Genomic DNA, 16,629 nt, shown 5'->3' with positions numbered 1-16,629 from the left:
CTTCTCCGCACTGCTTGCTGTGGGGGTGGAGCTGCCACAGGGACCAGCCATCACATCTTCGGGCTAGCTACGCGGCCTTTGGACCTTGACGAGACTGCCAGACGACCACGATGAGGTTTTCAAGAGCTGTGTTCTTTGCGGCGTTGGCGGATGTGGCGGCTTCTCAATTGGTGGTTTCAACCGACTTCAAGAGGGTCTCGTTTCCTCCGGATCTGGTGCAAATCACCCGTCGCGATACTTTCGATGTCACGGCCATCAACAATCTCACCGGCGGTGGCTACTATTCCGAAGTCGAAGTCGGCACGCCAGGCCAAAAAATGCTCATGCATCTGGACACGGGCAGCAGTGATACCTGGGTGGTAGACAAACAGGCGGACCTCTGCAACAGCCCACGCCTGCAAAGAACGTACGGCACTGGTTGCACTAGCACCTTTGACACGACCAAGAGCTCCACCTACGAGCTTGTCACAAGGAATGGCTTCGATATCACCTACCTCGATGCCAGGAACATCCAGGGCGACTACATCTCGGATACAGTGGACATCAACGGGAAGAAGGTGTCGAGCCAGCAGCTGGGCTTGGCCATTCAGACGGTTAAGGGATCTGGCTTGATGGGTCTGGGTTTCTCGACGGGCGTGTCCACAAGACGGAGTTATCCCACGATTCTCGACAACATGGTTTCACAGAAGTTGATCGGCCGTAAAGCCTTCAGTCTATGGCTGGTATGAAGCTCCAATGTGTTTGAAGGACGGCCGTGCTAACGGCAGTTCAGAACGACCTGTCTTCGTCAGAAGGGACGTTGCTCTTCGGTGGCATCGACACTGAGAAGTACATTGGATCCCTCACAACACTGCCCCTGGTCGATGACTACCACTCCGAGCGTATCACCAGCTACAGCGTCGCCATGACCGGCGTCTCCCTCGAAACACCCGACGGAAAGATGACAGAGTTGGCTGCGGAAAACTTCAATGCTTCCACCGTCCTTGATTCCGGCTCAACAGTCTGTCTGCTTCCTGACAGGATCGCCAACCAAATTTGGGAGAAATATGATGTCATCGACGCCGGCTACGGCTTCGTGGACTGCAAGTGGAGGGGACCCGACGGCGAAAACCACTTCCTCGACTTCGAGTTCAGCGGTGTCACGATTCGAGTACCCCTCGAGGAGATGGTTCTTGACAACCTCGACCCGATCATGGATCAGCTGGAAGGACTGCTTCCGTTCGATAATCCGTGCATGTTCGGTATTCAGAGCAACTCGGCCTTCGACATCAACAGCAGCAGGTTCGCTCTTTTGGGCGACACGTTCCTGCGAAGCGCGTATGTGGTATACGACGAGACCAATCAGCAAGTCGGCATTGCACAAGCAAACTTGAACTCGACACGCTCCAATGTCATTGAGTTGCGCGCAGACGAGACCGCCTTGCCAACGGCCACTGGCGTGGCCTGTCAAGTATCAACTGCAGCCCCGACACGGACAGCCAGTGGAAGTACGGGCGGCAGCGGAGGCGGAGGGAGGGAATCGGGCTCGGGCGCGACATCAATTTTGGCCACGCCTACACCGAGCGCAACCGAGAATGCTGCTTCGCGGCCAGGCATGGCACCTTTGGGGTTCGATGGAACCATTGTGGCAGCACTTACATCCGTCTTCGCCATTCTTGGCGCGGCGCTTTTAGCAGTCTAAGCTGAGAACGCGAATAACTTAATGTATAATACTAATATCCTTACAGAGGAATGAATTGATCATGGCCAGAAGCATAAGCAAACGTCTCACCAGAGTGCTCTATCTGCTACATCTTAGTCTGGTGTAATGACATGATTCAGGTCTATGTGAAGCTCAAAGCGCAGTGGTAGAGTTCGAGCCTTCAACGGCTACCTCACAAAACTGTGGAGCGGGTACACCCGATGGGGAAATTTTTTTCATGCACTTTTCGTCACCCGTCCCGATCGGCCGGCTTTTCACCTCACATCTCATCCCGAACTCGGCATCAACGACCCGTTGACTCATTTCAAGGACCTCTCAGGCTTCTCTCATATTAGGCGTCCAGGCCAATTTGTTCTAGATCACCCTTTCTCCCAATCTCACTCACTGAGCTTCCCCCAGTCCATCTTGGCTCTGCCCCTCCATTACCCCTCCAAAAGTCGACTTACCCCTCCACCCCACCACATCCTAGACCTACAACAGCAGCAGTAACAATGGCGAGCATCACCTCCGTCGACTTGACGGGCCTTGAGAAGATCGGCCAGGGCAAGGTCCGCGATGTCTTCGAGGTCGACGACAAGACCCTCCTCTTCGTCGCCTCCGACAGAGTCTCTGCCTTTGACGTCGTCATGCAGAACGGCATCCCCGACAAGGGCGCCATTCTTACCCACGCCTCGGTGAGCTCAGCAACAAACCCGCGACTTGCCGAATTCACCGTCGAGCCCCTCCGCTGACCAAAAACTTTTTTTTTTTTTGATGCCAGGCCCACTGGTTCAAGGTGCTGACGGACCGCGTCCCCGGCCTCAAGACCCACTTCATCACCCTCGACCCTCCGGCCGGCCTCCCCGCCGCCGACGCCGCCCTCATCAAGAACCGGGCCATGCAGGTCCGCCGTCTCAAGGTCGTCCCCCTGGAGGCCATCGGTTCGTAGAAATTCGTCTCTCACTCACAAACATCAACATTAACGAAACTTTAGTCCGCGGCTACATCACCGGCTCCGCCTGGAACGAGTACAAGTCCAAGGGCACCGTCCACGGCATCGCCATGCCCGCCGGCATGCAGCAATCCGAGGCTTTCCCCACGCCGCTCTACACGCCCAGCACCAAGGCCGAGCAGGGCGAGCACGACGAGAACATCCACCCGGACGAGGCGCGCCGGCTCGTCGGCGCCAAGGTGGCGGACCGCGTCGAGGAGCTCGCGCTGCAGCTGTACGCGGCGGCGCGCGACTACGCCAAGGAGCGCGGCATCATCCTCGCCGACACCAAGTTCGAGTTCGGCGTCGACCCCGACACGGAGGAGATCGTGCTCGTCGACGAGGTGCTCACGCCCGACAGCAGCCGCTACTGGCCCGCCGACAAGTACGAGGTCGGCCGCGACCAGGAGAGCTTCGACAAGCAGTTCATCCGCAACTGGCTGATTGAGAACGGGCTCAAGGGCAAGGACGGGGTGAAGCTGCCCGAGGAGGTGTGTCTGGCTACGGCGGAGAAGTACAAGGATGTGTTTGTGAAGTTGGTTGGGAAGAGCTTTGATGAGGTTGTTGCGCAGGCGTAGGGTGGGTTTTGGTGAGTCTTTTCGAGTTTTGAGGGATGCGATATTACCAGTGAATTAGGATAAACAAAAATTATATGGGAATCGATCCAATCCTATGGGACATTTTGGAGTACCGATTCCTGATCATCAAGAACTGAACTACTCAGTGGTGTGATGCCATGCTAAGGCGAACATCAACTATGTCTGCTTGATGGAGATCGGCTGTGAATGAATAATATTGGCATGAGGCCTCACAGTGATTGGGCAAGGCTTTTTTGTTACCGCGAGTTGTGAGTTCTGCCCACCGGTGGACCACACACATGCAACCCATTCCCTATTCTCACCATCCTATTCGTTTGTTGAGGTGTGGTCACCACTTGATCCAACTTGGCAGCCGACCGAGCCTGCATGAGTGAACAAGGGTCAATTGTACGCTGAAATGGAATTGCTAATCCGCGCATTGCCGATTCTCCTCTTAAGCATCCGAGAGTAAGCTTGACTGGACTTTTCCTGTTTCTCATTTCAACATTTTGCATATTTTGCGAGTTTCCTTCGGGCCTTGTGGCAGCAAGTCAGAACGAATTGAAATACAGCACAATGCCGATGCCGTATTATCTTGACCCTAATCCCATGCTGGATTGCTACTACTCTCCACCATTGGATGAACATAATTGCCTTGACTTTGTCAGCGGAGCTGCTGGTGGTGGTGGTGGTGGCGGCGGCGTTGGGGATTACTACAGCATCGGCGGACCGGTCATTGAAACGCTCCATACGTCCACCAATGAAATATCACGCGGTATTGTTCATCGTCGCGAGACGGAGTCTTATGGATCAAGCTATCTCTCAGAGAGATTATCAAATCTGAGACTCGATGATGGACACGGCGGCGGCGGCGGCGTCGCCGCTGCCGAGGAGAATAGGAGCAGCCCAGACGCAGGACAGCGGGCAGTGGCCAGCAGTGCGCGAACAGGCAACCAACCAATCGTGCAGCCCCCTCTTCCCCCCATTGTCGCTGATAACATCACCCAAACGCAAGACGTGGACCTCCAGGACGACTCTCAAGAGCATTCGTTGTCTCATGATTCTCAAACATCACCGCATAGATCAGCCGCACGCAAGTCCGATGACGGACTCTTCGTTATCCCCAGAATACCTCAAAAACCTCAGAACTTATGGGGAGAAGGCGAAGAAACCGCTTTCCGAACTGGACCATGCCGAAGGTATTCAGTTGACAACGGGCCAGATGGCGAAACTCTTGACGCCAAGGATAATTCTAGACTGCCGCTGCTTCGACATGTCAAATCATGGAAAAAAAAACACCACACGAACAGTAACGCAACTTCTTGCTTGCCCCTACCTGAAGTATGCACCTCTGAAAAACAGTTATAGGTGTAGGGCCGCGGCTTATCTAACTATTCATCGTCTCAAGTAAGGATACTCTCCTAATAGCTCATCTTTGGTATTGGGAAGCTTATATTCAGCGTAGAGAGCATCTCTATAGAGTCTATAAGCAGCAGCCACACTGTATTTGATGCGGCGAATTATTCCCAGATACTTCAGATGTGAAGGTGTATCTAAGTCGTCCAGATGAAGTTTGTGACGTCGCCTGGGGCGTTTCTATTAAAGGGCTTACTGCCGAGCAAATTCAAAAGTTGAAAAGCAAGAAGCGAAAGCTTGGTGTCACGACAAACGAGGAAAAGTGGTAAGATATATTTGCGATTGTGTTCCCGGATGCGAAGTGTTACTTGGACCTATATGAGCTGACTTGCCTTCTATTTCTTGTTTGCAAACTAACTTATAACGTTAAGACTATTCCTACTTCGATGACCGCTCGAATAACTAAAACCTACTTTCAATGGACCAGAGCAATGTTGAGAGCATTTTCAGCGATATACCATCAGAGTCTGAAGAACGCATGTTTACGAAGTTGGAGCCAATTTGCGGTCATTTGGAGAAGCGCAAGCGCCGCAAGGTTCTAGAGACGTTTGAACGGTTCTTCGCGGAAAGAGTACAACAGATCACGGAGAGGAAAGCGCTCCCACGGAACGACGGAGATGCTATGTGTCCTGACGTATCAAGTTCTGATCTCAAAAATCAGAGCGCCGCTCCAGATCTGGAAGCAGATATCATAGGGCATCAACATTCCATCCCACAAAACTCTCCGAAGTTCCAGTATCCGCCAGTATTGCAGACAATGTCAACAACGGATATCGTTGGATCTTGGCAGGAAGGTGCACTTCAGGGACCGGTTGAGCCCAATCTCTTCAACCTTCCAAATGGAAGGATACTCAACAACATGCAGCCAGAACATGAGGATATCATCGTTACGGGCGATGAAGTTCCCCCAAACGGATGTACCAGTACCATTGGCCCATCGAGCACCCCCAGCATTGTGTTTCCGAATAAGACATGCGACTTCGTTCCTCTCTATGATTCTAGCAACTCGTTGAAGGCTGATGAATTAGTTGTCGATTTCGACTTCAATGATCTTCTGAAAGACTGGGTAGGGCATGGTCCCTCTGGGACTGCTGGTGGAGTAACTGATTACTTTCATACTTGATAAACTGGGCCGCTCAACGGAGGATGAAGAGGCAACGGATGGTGGGACTCTGAAGCAAGAGCCAAATGTACCGTCACAAACAACAAATGCCGTCGACCTATTTCGACTTACTACAATTGATCATCTGCATTCAGTTGAATGAAGAGTTGTTCGTGGTGGGCTGTGAAAAGACAAGGATGTATGCCGGATGAGTCAACGGCAGGCTGGGTAGGTTCGTGAGATGAGCACAGCCCCAATAAGCAAGTACGCTCTCACGTGCGACGAATGACGGATATACAGCCTCAAATAATGCTAAACACTTTGGATACAATTCAAAACGAAAATGAAGTCTTTCACATCAACAACTTACATTGCACCCATCACCCAACCTTCCTCGTGATCATTCTTTATCAATAAGTCAAGTACACTGCGTCAGTCGAAACCTGGAAAGATGGAGAATCTGATGCCACACGGCAAATACAAGCAACGGTCTCATGAGACATCTCGTGAGAGGCACCTTGCAGAACTCGAGAACAACCCTACGCAACCGTCTATTGTGTTGCTAGGAGATTCTATGATCGAACGCATGATCACAACTGGCCTATCTCCGAGCTTCGGCCCATGGCCCTCCACAACTATGATCAGCGAAGAAACCATGGCTCAGCAACAGCCACATGCCTCTTCGACTAAGCCTGCACGGTTACAGGGCGTCTTGAATGCAGGCGTAGGCGGCGACAAGTACGAAAATGTCATCTATCGACTTACCGGCTCATCAGACCCCTCGAGACCCCTGGGTGGTCTGCTGGATGCGCTTCGGAACCGTAACGTCAAATTATGGGTGTTGCATGTGGGCACAAACAACCTGCATCCCAAGCGCGGTTTGAGAGACTCCGATCTAGCTCTACTTCGGTTGATCGTCGAGGCTCTGCTCGAAATGGGCGGGAAGATACTCCTCGTCGGGCTCTTCAAGAGGAAGGATATCAATGACGAACTGGTGGTGAAAGCGAATAAGAACTATTTTGAGCTCGTTCGACAATTTCAAGAGGAAGGATCAGATCGGATAGAGTTTCTGGAGCCACCCTTGGTTGATAAGGATGAGTGTCTGGTAGACCATGTTCATCTCAACGAGAAGGGTTATCAAATCTGGTCCGAGGTTCTGTTTGAAGTAGTCACGAATATTGTGAAGTAATAAGCTTTGAAATGGAAATCTTCAGTCACTTTTATGACCCATTTGCAACGATGCTTGCCGGTTCTACCGAAAGAGATTGAGACTCGAGGGGCCATCAGAGGTCACTGTGAGCTCCTCCATCCCTTCCTTTCAACTGTGACATGGAAGACATTCGGTCATGCCAGTTGCCTGAGATTGAACGGCGAGATTCTTATCGTTGTAGGGACGTAGGAATTGTCCCAAATCTACGCCGCGCGACTATCCCATAACCCCTTAAATCTGGAGGTCTTCCCCAATAATTCCCTCGGGTCTCCAACCTCCACAACTCTCCCCTCATGCATAACAACAACGACATCATATCCGACGATGGCTTCCAACCGATGAGCAACTTCCACAACAGTACTTCCCTTAAACTCCTCCATCACCACTCTCCTAATCTCCTCATCAGTCCCATGATCAACATTACTCGTCGCCTCGTCCAACAACACCACATGTTCATGCTTCAACACCGCTCTCGCAAGACAAAACAACTGCTTCTGTCCAGCTGAAAGTCCTGCCTCCGACATTTCCGCATCAAGTCCACCTCGAGACTCCAGGGTGTCCCAGATACGAGTCTTGCGGAGGACGTCGATGAGGTCTGCGTCAGGGGTGTGGCCTGCGGGGTCGATGTTGTCACGGACTGTGCCGGGCAAGAGAACAGGGTCTTGAGGAAGGGTTGTAAGGGACGTGCGGATCTTGGTCCGAGAAATGGTGGTCAGGGATTCGGAGTCAATGGATATAGTGCCGCTGGGGTCAGTGTCAAGAAGACGGAGGAGGGTCAGGAGGAGGGAAGATTTGCCGCTGCCCGAGCGGCCGCAGATGCCGACTTTCTGACCAGGCTGGATTGCAAGAGTCACATCTCGTACGACGGGATCGGTTTCGTCGCTGGTGAGGAATAAACGTCAGTGGATAATCTGAAACGGAGGAAGAGGGAATAATGCGGACCTGTAAGCTGCAGTCACGTTGCCAATTTCAATCTTGCCGTTCTCTGGCCAAGACGGAGGGGGCATGTCTTTCTCGCACTCTCGGTCTTCGCGAGGGGTGTGCTCAATGAAGTACTTGAGCCTTGTAATAGCCCCCAAGCTCGTCTCCAGCATAGTCCACATCTCAATGAATTCAGCAAGCGTCCGGTTGAAGCTGATGATGTTGACCATTGCGAGACCGATGGCGCCTTTGGTAGTAGTGTTATTGAAGTGCAATGCGAAAGCAACCAGGCAGAGCGCCATTCCTGCAACAAAGAGATCCAGGACGACATTAAGCCAGCGCTGGACACAGAAGAAGAGATAGTACGGCCTCTGCGATGCGTCCAGTAGAGTCTGGCTCTCGCGCAGCATGGCCGGACGCCAGGAGAAGGCGCGGAGTGTGGGTAGGCCGGCGAGGACCTCGGTGAAGTGGGTGAATAGAGGAGATTTGGCTTCGAGGTCGATGTGACGGAGCTGACGGGAGGTGCGGAGATAGTATTTCTGGAGGAGGTAGAGGGCCACGAAGGAAGGGGGGATGAGGGCGGCGAAGTAGGATGCGCCGGAGGCGATGAGAGCCGTTTCGGCAATGACGAGGAGGAAGGTGTGGAGGGTTGCAAAGGCGGACATGGGAAGGCGGTGGTCTATGAGAGTCATGTCTTGACTGAATCTGTTGAGGGTCACGCCGCTATCTGTTGTTGTGAAGAAGACCAGGGGGGCACTGTAGCGGTTGTTAGTTGAGTGTGATGAGAGGAGATCTGGATACATACGCGAGGACAGCGTCAAGGAGCATCTGGTGGAGATGACGTGCGGATCGAGGGACGACGGTGAGCATCCAGAAACTTGAGTTATTAGCATCAAAGTCTACATGAAAAAGAAAGCAAACTTACCTCAGGGAGACGGCGTTCATGACGAGATACAGCAAAGCGAACATGAGGTAGATACCGAAGTACATGGCCGGACGTTCGTTCGTGCCCTCTTCTGTCCACACTCGCAGCCAAATCTCTGTAATCGAGATGTCAGCAAGCCTCACGATCGGAATTTGCATAGTTGAAGGACACTTACGGGGAAGCTTGGTAAAGCCCACGTACAAAACGACCATGAATACGAAGGGACCCAACATCCGCCACCCGATGGAGCTGAAGTAGAGCTTATAGACCTCGGTGTCACCGGTCTGTCTCGTGAGCTGTGCCTCGGTGACCCTGGCATTAGTTGGTACTGGAGCCTCTACTTTGATGGTCCTCGCTTCATCTTCGGTCGGCTCTTCGGCATCATGATCGTCATCTTCTGCAAGCTCCTTGCCCTTCACGTCCTGAGAGAGATGACCCCACACAGACCTTGGTACAGAGTCGAAAGCGATTTGGTTACGGACAATGGTACCATCTTCGATCATAGTGATGCAATCGGCAGCATGAAGGAAGTTCACTAAAAGTGTGTTAGTCTACAGAGTTAGTAAAGTCTGTGAGAAGGCTTACCATGGTTGGTGGCAAGGAGTACGGTCATGCCAGCCTGTCGAAGAAGACCATTATGCCCTAACAGGCGTTGAAACACCGCTTTTGAGGTTCTATTGTCAAGACCACTGAAGACGTCGTCAAGAAGCAGCAGCTTTTTTCGAGAGTATACAGCGCGAGCGAGTGCCTGGAAGTCCGTGAGCCACGATGGAATAACGCCGCAGAGCCTGACTTACCACTCGTTGTTTTTGCCCACCACTCAAAGCCACCCCGCCAGTGCCAACAAGAGTCTCCTCAGCTTTGGGAAACAGAGCAATGTCCTGGTCCAGGCTGCATACGCGGACGACCGCCGAGAACCAAGCGGCATCATAAGGGACTTGGCCGATGATGTTGTCCTTGACGGAAACATTACGCAACCAGGCAGCTTGGTCGCAGAATGCAACGGAAGAGGTATGTAGAGTCACGGTGCCGGAAGAAATCACCAACTCGCCGAGTATACCTTTGAGGAGAGAAGACTTGCCACAGCCAACACGGCCAACAAGCATGGAGATGGAGCCCTTCTTCAGCACAAGTGAGATATCCCTTAGGATCTCGGTGCCGTCTTTCAAAGTGAACTTCGCTTCGTTGATGCTGACAAGTGGCTTGCCCAGTTCGATGGATGCCGGTCTGAGAGTGGTAGCTCTCAATGACTGCAACTCGACCGCATTGCTAGCCGAGACTTGATGCCTTGGGGTCAGGGGCTGCAAGTCTGACCCGTGGAGGCTGGGCGGCAGCCGCGTAGAGTCCAGCGAGGACTTCTCAGAGTTGGTCAAGATCTCCCGCCGGTCTTCGAGTTCGTCCAAGAGAAGGAACTCCTGGATCCGAGTAAAGCAGCCAAGAGCACCCACGAGCTGAATGATGGAAACGATCAACTTCATAAAGGGGGCAGACACGAGAACGATTATCGACAGGGCAGTGAAGGCCTCGGCTATGCTCAAGCCTTGTTCGGCCCGAGTCCAGAAGACGGCGGCGGCGATGATGACCACCGGTGTGATTTGATCGGCGGCTCCAACTGGAAATGTGGTGTCAGTTGTCAGATTACTAGAATTGAGGTGAAAAGATCTCACCAATCACACTGAGAAAAGTGATAAGAACTCTGAACTTGACGGAGAGCTTCAGCTCCGTGATGCGAAACTTTTGCACTATGCTGGAGAAATGGTCGGCGAGACCCATCATCTTGACACCCTTGATCTGGTTCAGCAGTGATGATGTGATTGAGATACGCTTCTGAACGCCTTCGTTCCACGCAACACGAGCCGGGGCCATGCGCGCAGATAACTTTGTAGTAACCGCAGTGCAGACTTCACGTTCGTTAGCAGCGGCTTGGGAAATGACCAGATGAAATTCACTCACGGAGCCCGGGGATAAGAAGGAGGAAGCAAGGTGGTCCGACTTGACGGTACAGGAGGTAGATCCCAATTGGAAGCTCAACAATCGCAGGCCAGATGTCATGAATGAACGTCAAAGACACGGCGATATTTTCAATGTCGACACTCATCAACGTGACTGGCGCGGAGTCTTTGATCGCCGACGCGTCTAGGTCCAAGGTCTTCTTAAAGATGAGCGACACGAGTCCGCCGCGGAAGAGGGTTACGAGCTGGAATGTCATGTGCTGGTACCAGCATCGAGATATCTATGGCTATTAGCCTATGATGCATAGGGGATAGATGAAAGACCCACGGCAAGTCCGACGTAGATGCAAGCCGTAGCGCCGACCAGGCCGGCAGCTACGTTCCTTGAGTCCTCCCCCCACGGGCTGCCGACGAAGTTGACTATGCGGTTGACGAGGAGCGGTTGGGCGAACGTGAAGCCCGCGAACAAAAGACGGGGCAAAACACCAGCAAGGAAGGTGGTTCTGTATGCCCAGAACGTGCTGATAACCAGGCTCCATTTGCTATCCTTCTTACCTATGCAATATTAGATGGCATCTGTAGATGGAACGGTGTTACGCACTTGTAGCCCACGCTCTATCTAGCATGTCAAGCAGACGCGCCGAGTCAAATTTGGGGTCGATGGCGCCCAAATCCTCAAGACCGATGAGAAGCCTGAAGCCCTGGAAGAATAGCGAATTGAGCCACCAGAAGAGACTTCTGCTGACGACACCGGTAGTGGACTCGACGGCAACATCCTTTTCACTGCTGGCCAAAAGAACTCGCTTGGGAGTCTCTTCAAGAGCGAGAACGACCACCTTGACTACCAAAGAGGCAGTAAAGATGCCCGCGACCGATCTCAGACCACCTCTGAGCCATAGTGTTCTGGCTTGCGCGATGTCGAGGACGATGGTAAGAAACAGATACAGGCCGATGAGTGCCGAAGGCCTGATGGAACGCTTGTGCTCCGTGTAGGATAGGGCACCGAGGGCGATTGCTTCGATCAAGCCCAGCGCGCTTTCTGCGACCGAGGTGCGAGCTCTGGGTGTTGATGGTATGGACGATAGTGCTATGAGAACGATCTGGAGGCATAGGAACACAGAAATTGCGACCTTCACGAATAAGCTCATTATACGAAACCTGTTTTGCCATAGAATTCGACATTACCAGCTTCAACCATAGCAGTTTTCCAGCTCGAACGCGGATGTCATTGCGAAGCAACCAGGTGATGCGAACCGGAGCAAGGAGGATGATAAGGGCGGTGGGCAGGATGGACAATATGCTCTGCTCAAAGAGTACGGTGAAGTCAAAGTAGCCGTTGACCTGCGGGCCGAAATAGTTGTCGGCGTCGCTCATGCTGCCAGTCACGCTCAGAGGCTACGTGACTTACGCTTGGGAAATGGTCAGAAACATAGCATGCGCTGGAAAAGCGCGTTGCGACCAAGCAGATAACCAACGCTTTTGCGAAACACGAGGTTCTTATCCATTCGCCAAGTTATCAGTCGCACCCCCTGGCGCAGGATTCCAGCTTCCTATTCGAGCGCGCTGATGCTGACAGGAGGCACAGTGTTCCAACTGCAGTTGACAGCAGCGACCGATTCGTCCAATAATACATCGCTAATTGACAGTGAGAGACACGCGTACTGCTGGGTTGGGTTCAAATAGTAACGGTTGGTGCCTCTTGTTCACTTATCAGCGGCCGTTGGAGTCTTGGTATTTGTGCTTGGATGAATGAATATCTTGGAGGCGAGTATTGGAATCGCACATCGCTCTAGCAACCTGCTGTTGTGCGTATGTATTATGTATCTTCGGGTTGATTGTCTTCTCGGTGCCATGACATAATACCAGTAATACCAACTCTAAAGAGGAATTTAAATGAAGAATTGCATTCAGATACTGCGCGAAGACCTGCGAGCAGGCCAACACCATGACGTGACCAGGAGAGGCATTGCGCAATTATCTCGCTGGCGTTGATACTTCTACAACGAAGGCCTGTAGCCCTCCCTACCGATCCCATCTGTTATAGCCCTGACGTTTCTATTGGCCTCACTGGCCTCAGGCACCTCTTCGCCCCGAGGTCGAATCATAAAATACCTCGACGGTCTGGCCATCATTCAAAAAGCCGAGTCTTGATTTCACTTGTGGACGGACACATGTGACTCACACCCAGACTTGATGGCCCTAGGAGGGCTTTTGGAATATTTATAAGAGTATTGAAGGCCTACATCAAAAATATTTCATTGCCTTATTTCCCTCTCAAGACAGCAACACGCACCAAAATGATGGATATTGACGAGCCTTCGCCTAGAAACGAGTGTTTCTTGGAATCGCCCTGTGCCCAGACTTTCCATCGATTCCACCAACTCCCTCCGGCCATTCGACTAATGATATGGAAAGAGTTCTACCTCATCCCACGCCAGTTCCTCGCGCATTGGGAGGGCTACGAGGATCTTATAGGGAACGATACTATCTTATTATCTTGGGATTTATACCCCGTTGCCCCAGGCCACAACTGGAACGCGAAGAGTTACTACTACTCCATCGACAACACCATTGATCGTATGTCGAGGTCCGTCGCTCGCAGCCTTCGCAAGCGGTTCGGCTTTCCTACATATCTTCGCAAGAGCCTAGACCCCTGGTCAATCTCGCAACCACCTGAGCAGGGCCTGAGGTCGGACGTCATGATCAACTGGGAGGTGGACTTTATAAACCTGAGCAGGGAGACTCCTCAAGTGTACCTGATCGACGACTTGCCGCATCTCCAGTGGCTCAGATACGTCGAGAACATCGTCGTCGAAACGTGGTTCAGCGAGTGTAAGTCAATCATCGAGAACATGAACGGGCTCACATCGGAGAACAAGTGGCTGCTGGAGATGAGGCACTGGCTCCCAAACCTCAAACTCATACAGCGTGAGTTCACCAACGGGGCGCCAGTCGTTCTAAACGAATGGGCATTTTTCCAGACAAGCTATCTACTTCGCGAGGCAGAAGATACCCCGCAGAGCTGGAGGCATACAAGGCAATTTGCGACTGACCTCTATTGGCAATCCTGGATTTTTTTGCCCAAGACACCTCAGTGGACTTCTTTTCTAGAAAGATTACAAAGTAGTGGTGTCGAACTTCGAGATGTGATGTCGCAGGAAATTGAGTTGTATGACGAGGTGTTGGGCAGTAGAAGACTTTTCCAAGGGCTCGAGCAAATCGAGGCGAAGGAATGGGACTCGTGAGATGTCGACATTGCGACGCCAGCCCCCCTTACGTGTGTCCATGTAGTACTTTGCGAGTAGTTCAAGCAGTACCATCCTAGAATGAAATAATGTAACAAGAAAATACTATTCGTGTAGTTTGCTGGCGTAGACCCTCCACTCGTCACAGACTCGAACGCATCTGTGACGGCAAGGACATCAAGAAGTAGCCGTATCTACCGTTTTCCTACTACACCCGAGACTTCCAAACCGCCGTCCCTCGTCCGTGTCCTCCCAGACTCAGCTTCTTCCAGCGCAAGTCTCGGTCCCTTGCCAAGCACCTTCTCGCGGTGCCACTGCCCGACAAACATGCCCTCCGGATCAGCCGCGTTCCTCACGGACCGCCACTCCACCAATTCCCTGCCGTAAAAGTCCTCCACCGCCTCGCTCGCGAGGAAATTCTTGGCCCAGTGCGGCTTGCCCCCGAGATCCTCCATCAGCCACTCAAAGGCCTCGTAGTACCGCGCTCGGCAGGGCGGGTCCATGAGGTACGGCCGGTACAGCGTCGCGTTGAGATACAGCGTCGGCCCATCGGGGGAGGTCGGGTCAAGGTACGGCCGCACGTTGGAGGTGAGGGTCGTGTCGCTTACGCGCACCTCGACTGGCGCGTGAACGTAGAGGCCTTTGGCCGAGAAGGGGATATTATGGGGGACGTAGTCTGGGTCCGACGGTGTTAGGTGGTTTAGCCACGACGATAGACGGCGGAGGGCTTCGGGACCCCGTTCGAGCGGGATGGCCCACTCGTTGACGAATTGGGAGTAGAGACAGTTCATGAGCAGGGCCTTGCGGCTGGGTTGGACGGCGGATATGGTCGAGCCGTTGGAGAAGCCGTATTGCATGCCGAAGACGAACCACTCAACCATGCGCAGGATCCGCGGCACATACTGCGCCAAATACAGCAGGTTGTGGTACACGTAGTACCCCAGCGCGCCGTCGTAATTCCTCCTCGGTGGTTCCACGAGCTTCTCGTCCGTCTTGTCCGCCCTCCAGACCACTGCTCTCCTGGTGTACGGAAACCACCACACGCGAACGAACTCGCTCTGCGTCCACAGGTCCTTCTTCCACGCGTTCAGCATCTTGACGTCTGTATCGATGGTCTGCGTCCACCTCAGGGTGAAGGAGCGCACAGCGCGGAAGGTGATTTCGGTGATGATGCCCAGCGCGCCGAGGGACAGCAGCGCGGCGCGGAAGAGCGCGGGGTTCTCATCGTGCGAGCATATCTCGGTCTTGCCGTTGGCGAGGGTGATCTTCAGCGCCAGCACGTCTTCGGACATGAGCCCGTGGAAGAGGCTGCTGCCGTGGGTGCCCGTCGAGATGGCGCCGGCGATGGACTGCTGGTTAATGCTGCCCAGGTTCGGCATGGCCAGGCCGTGGCACTCGAGCTCATCGCAGAGGGCGTACAGGCGGATGCCGCTCTGGATGACCGCCAGGCCCGAGGACTTGTCCACGGACAGGATGCGGTTGTAGTTGTCGAGGTTGACCAGCCAGCTCGAGGTGCAGGTGATGTTGGACGGCGAGTGGCCGCAGCCGGTGGTCACGATGCGACGGCGGCATTTGCGCGCGAGGTTCACCACCTTTTCGATCTCGGCGAGGGACTCGGGCTGGATGTAAAGCTCCGGGAGGGAGTAGAAAGTCTTGGCCCACGTGTGGTGGACGTGGTTGGGACGCGCGCGAAAGGGCACGTCGTTGGAGCTCTTTTCGAGCTCTTCAAGGATGGTAGGGTCCATGGCCCCGGGGGTAGGAAAGGTCAATCCTGGGTGAAGTTGAGCTTGTCTGTTTCTTGTTTTCTGTGTAACTTGATGGCTCAGAGTTACTTCGCTAGGCTGTTCACGTTCATCAAGGTTGGCGCCCTAGGTCAACTCGGCGCTCGGCGCATTCGCACAACCGTGGAAGCAGCACAGGTAGATGAAGGACGCATGGCTGGTGAGAGAGAAGACGGAATGTGCTAAATTTCTACCCCAGACCCGCGCGACTGGCGTGGGAAAGGGCTGGAAGGAGACGGGATGGAACATGAATAAAAGGGTCTCTCAGTCCGGTACCGTTTTAGCCCGACGAGCTCTTCGAAATCTGGATGGTCGCGTCATCGAGTTGCTGTTTGCGACATGTGGATGCGCCGATAAGCTAGGGCCGACCACGCTAAGCCCACAGCTTCCTCCCCAAGTCCGCGGGGTGCATTCCGCTGAGCTGCAATCCCTGCACCGACCAAGCCGAGGGAAGGTCCGAGACGTACCGTCCGTCGTTCTGTGCATTTTTCCAACCTCGTCGCAGTTCTTCATGCATTCTCGCGTATGTGAATGATATCTAAAATAACGTGAATTGTATTATAACACAGTCTCTCGTACCTAGGCTGACCCCCCACAGCTACCAGATTTCCAGGTCGCCGCCACTTGACAGATATACCCAGCATACAACCAAACAACACAACGAAAGGAAAATGCCCTCAGATTAGCTCTCTTATTGTTCTCACGGACAACGGCCGATGGGCTCCGCCAAAGTGACTGGATGTACCCTTGTGCTGTCTGCAAATTTGGCTTTTCGGACTCTGGGTCATCACCGGGCAATTCTGAATTCCTCGCTGCGCAGCCACTGG

At 53.2% G+C, this 16,629-nt stretch overlaps 7 protein-coding genes across 7 annotated transcripts; 5 read left to right on the top strand and 2 right to left on the bottom strand.

Annotated features, from left to right (window-relative positions):
* Positions 1-110: 110 nt before the first annotated feature.
* OPSB-0 (putative aspartic-type endopeptidase OPSB) lies at positions 111-1,681 on the top strand (the record flags this gene model as incomplete). Its single annotated transcript, XM_037327047.1, has 2 exons — positions 111-722; positions 773-1,681. 2 exons carry the CDS (start codon positions 111-113, stop codon positions 1,679-1,681), a joined length of 1,521 nt encoding a protein of 506 aa, XP_037174349.1.
* Positions 1,682-2,193: 512 nt separating this feature from the next.
* Positions 2,194-3,250, top strand: ADE1 (Phosphoribosylaminoimidazole-succinocarboxamide synthase; the record flags this gene model as incomplete). The annotated part of the gene is made up of 3 exons (XM_037327046.1): positions 2,194-2,376; positions 2,463-2,622; positions 2,676-3,250. 3 exons carry the CDS (start codon positions 2,194-2,196, stop codon positions 3,248-3,250), a joined length of 918 nt encoding a protein of 305 aa, XP_037174173.1.
* A 1,834-nt stretch (positions 3,251-5,084) lies between these two features.
* Positions 5,085-5,789, top strand: CGCA056_v011799 (uncharacterized protein; the record flags this gene model as incomplete). Its single annotated transcript, XM_037327045.1, has 1 exon — positions 5,085-5,789. The coding sequence occupies one exon, from the start codon at positions 5,085-5,087 to the stop codon at positions 5,787-5,789; it is 705 nt and encodes a 234-aa protein (XP_037174257.1).
* Positions 5,790-6,219: 430 nt separating this feature from the next.
* CGCA056_v011798 (uncharacterized protein) lies at positions 6,220-6,957 on the top strand (the record flags this gene model as incomplete). Its single annotated transcript, XM_037327044.1, has 1 exon — positions 6,220-6,957. The coding sequence occupies one exon, from the start codon at positions 6,220-6,222 to the stop codon at positions 6,955-6,957; it is 738 nt and encodes a 245-aa protein (XP_037174258.1).
* Positions 6,958-7,181: 224 nt separating this feature from the next.
* Positions 7,182-12,150, bottom strand: atnG-2 (ABC transporter atnG; the record flags this gene model as incomplete). The annotated part of the gene is made up of 12 exons (XM_037327043.1): positions 7,182-7,860; positions 7,921-8,655; positions 8,705-8,776; positions 8,825-8,939; positions 9,000-9,359; positions 9,410-9,572; positions 9,622-10,436; positions 10,492-10,725; positions 10,778-11,057; positions 11,105-11,331; positions 11,378-11,906; positions 11,962-12,150. 12 exons carry the CDS (start codon positions 12,148-12,150, stop codon positions 7,182-7,184), a joined length of 4,398 nt encoding a protein of 1,465 aa, XP_037174260.1.
* Positions 12,151-13,073: 923 nt separating this feature from the next.
* On the top strand, positions 13,074-14,021 carry CGCA056_v011796 (uncharacterized protein; the record flags this gene model as incomplete). Its single annotated transcript, XM_037327042.1, has 1 exon — positions 13,074-14,021. The coding sequence occupies one exon, from the start codon at positions 13,074-13,076 to the stop codon at positions 14,019-14,021; it is 948 nt and encodes a 315-aa protein (XP_037174261.1).
* A 194-nt stretch (positions 14,022-14,215) lies between these two features.
* Positions 14,216-15,766, bottom strand: alo-1-0 (putative D-arabinono-1,4-lactone oxidase; the record flags this gene model as incomplete). The annotated part of the gene is made up of 1 exon (XM_037327041.1): positions 14,216-15,766. The coding sequence occupies one exon, from the start codon at positions 15,764-15,766 to the stop codon at positions 14,216-14,218; it is 1,551 nt and encodes a 516-aa protein (XP_037174259.1).
* Between the last annotated feature and the right edge of the window lie 863 nt (positions 15,767-16,629).

This window comes from Colletotrichum aenigma (assembly GCF_013390185.1).
Source record: "Colletotrichum aenigma strain Cg56 chromosome Unknown KSG_Cg56_contig08, whole genome shotgun sequence".
Taxonomy (NCBI): domain Eukaryota; kingdom Fungi; phylum Ascomycota; class Sordariomycetes; order Glomerellales; family Glomerellaceae; genus Colletotrichum; species Colletotrichum aenigma.
The sequence above is the reverse complement of the archived record's forward strand: the minus strand, read 5'-3'. Positions and strand labels throughout refer to the sequence as shown.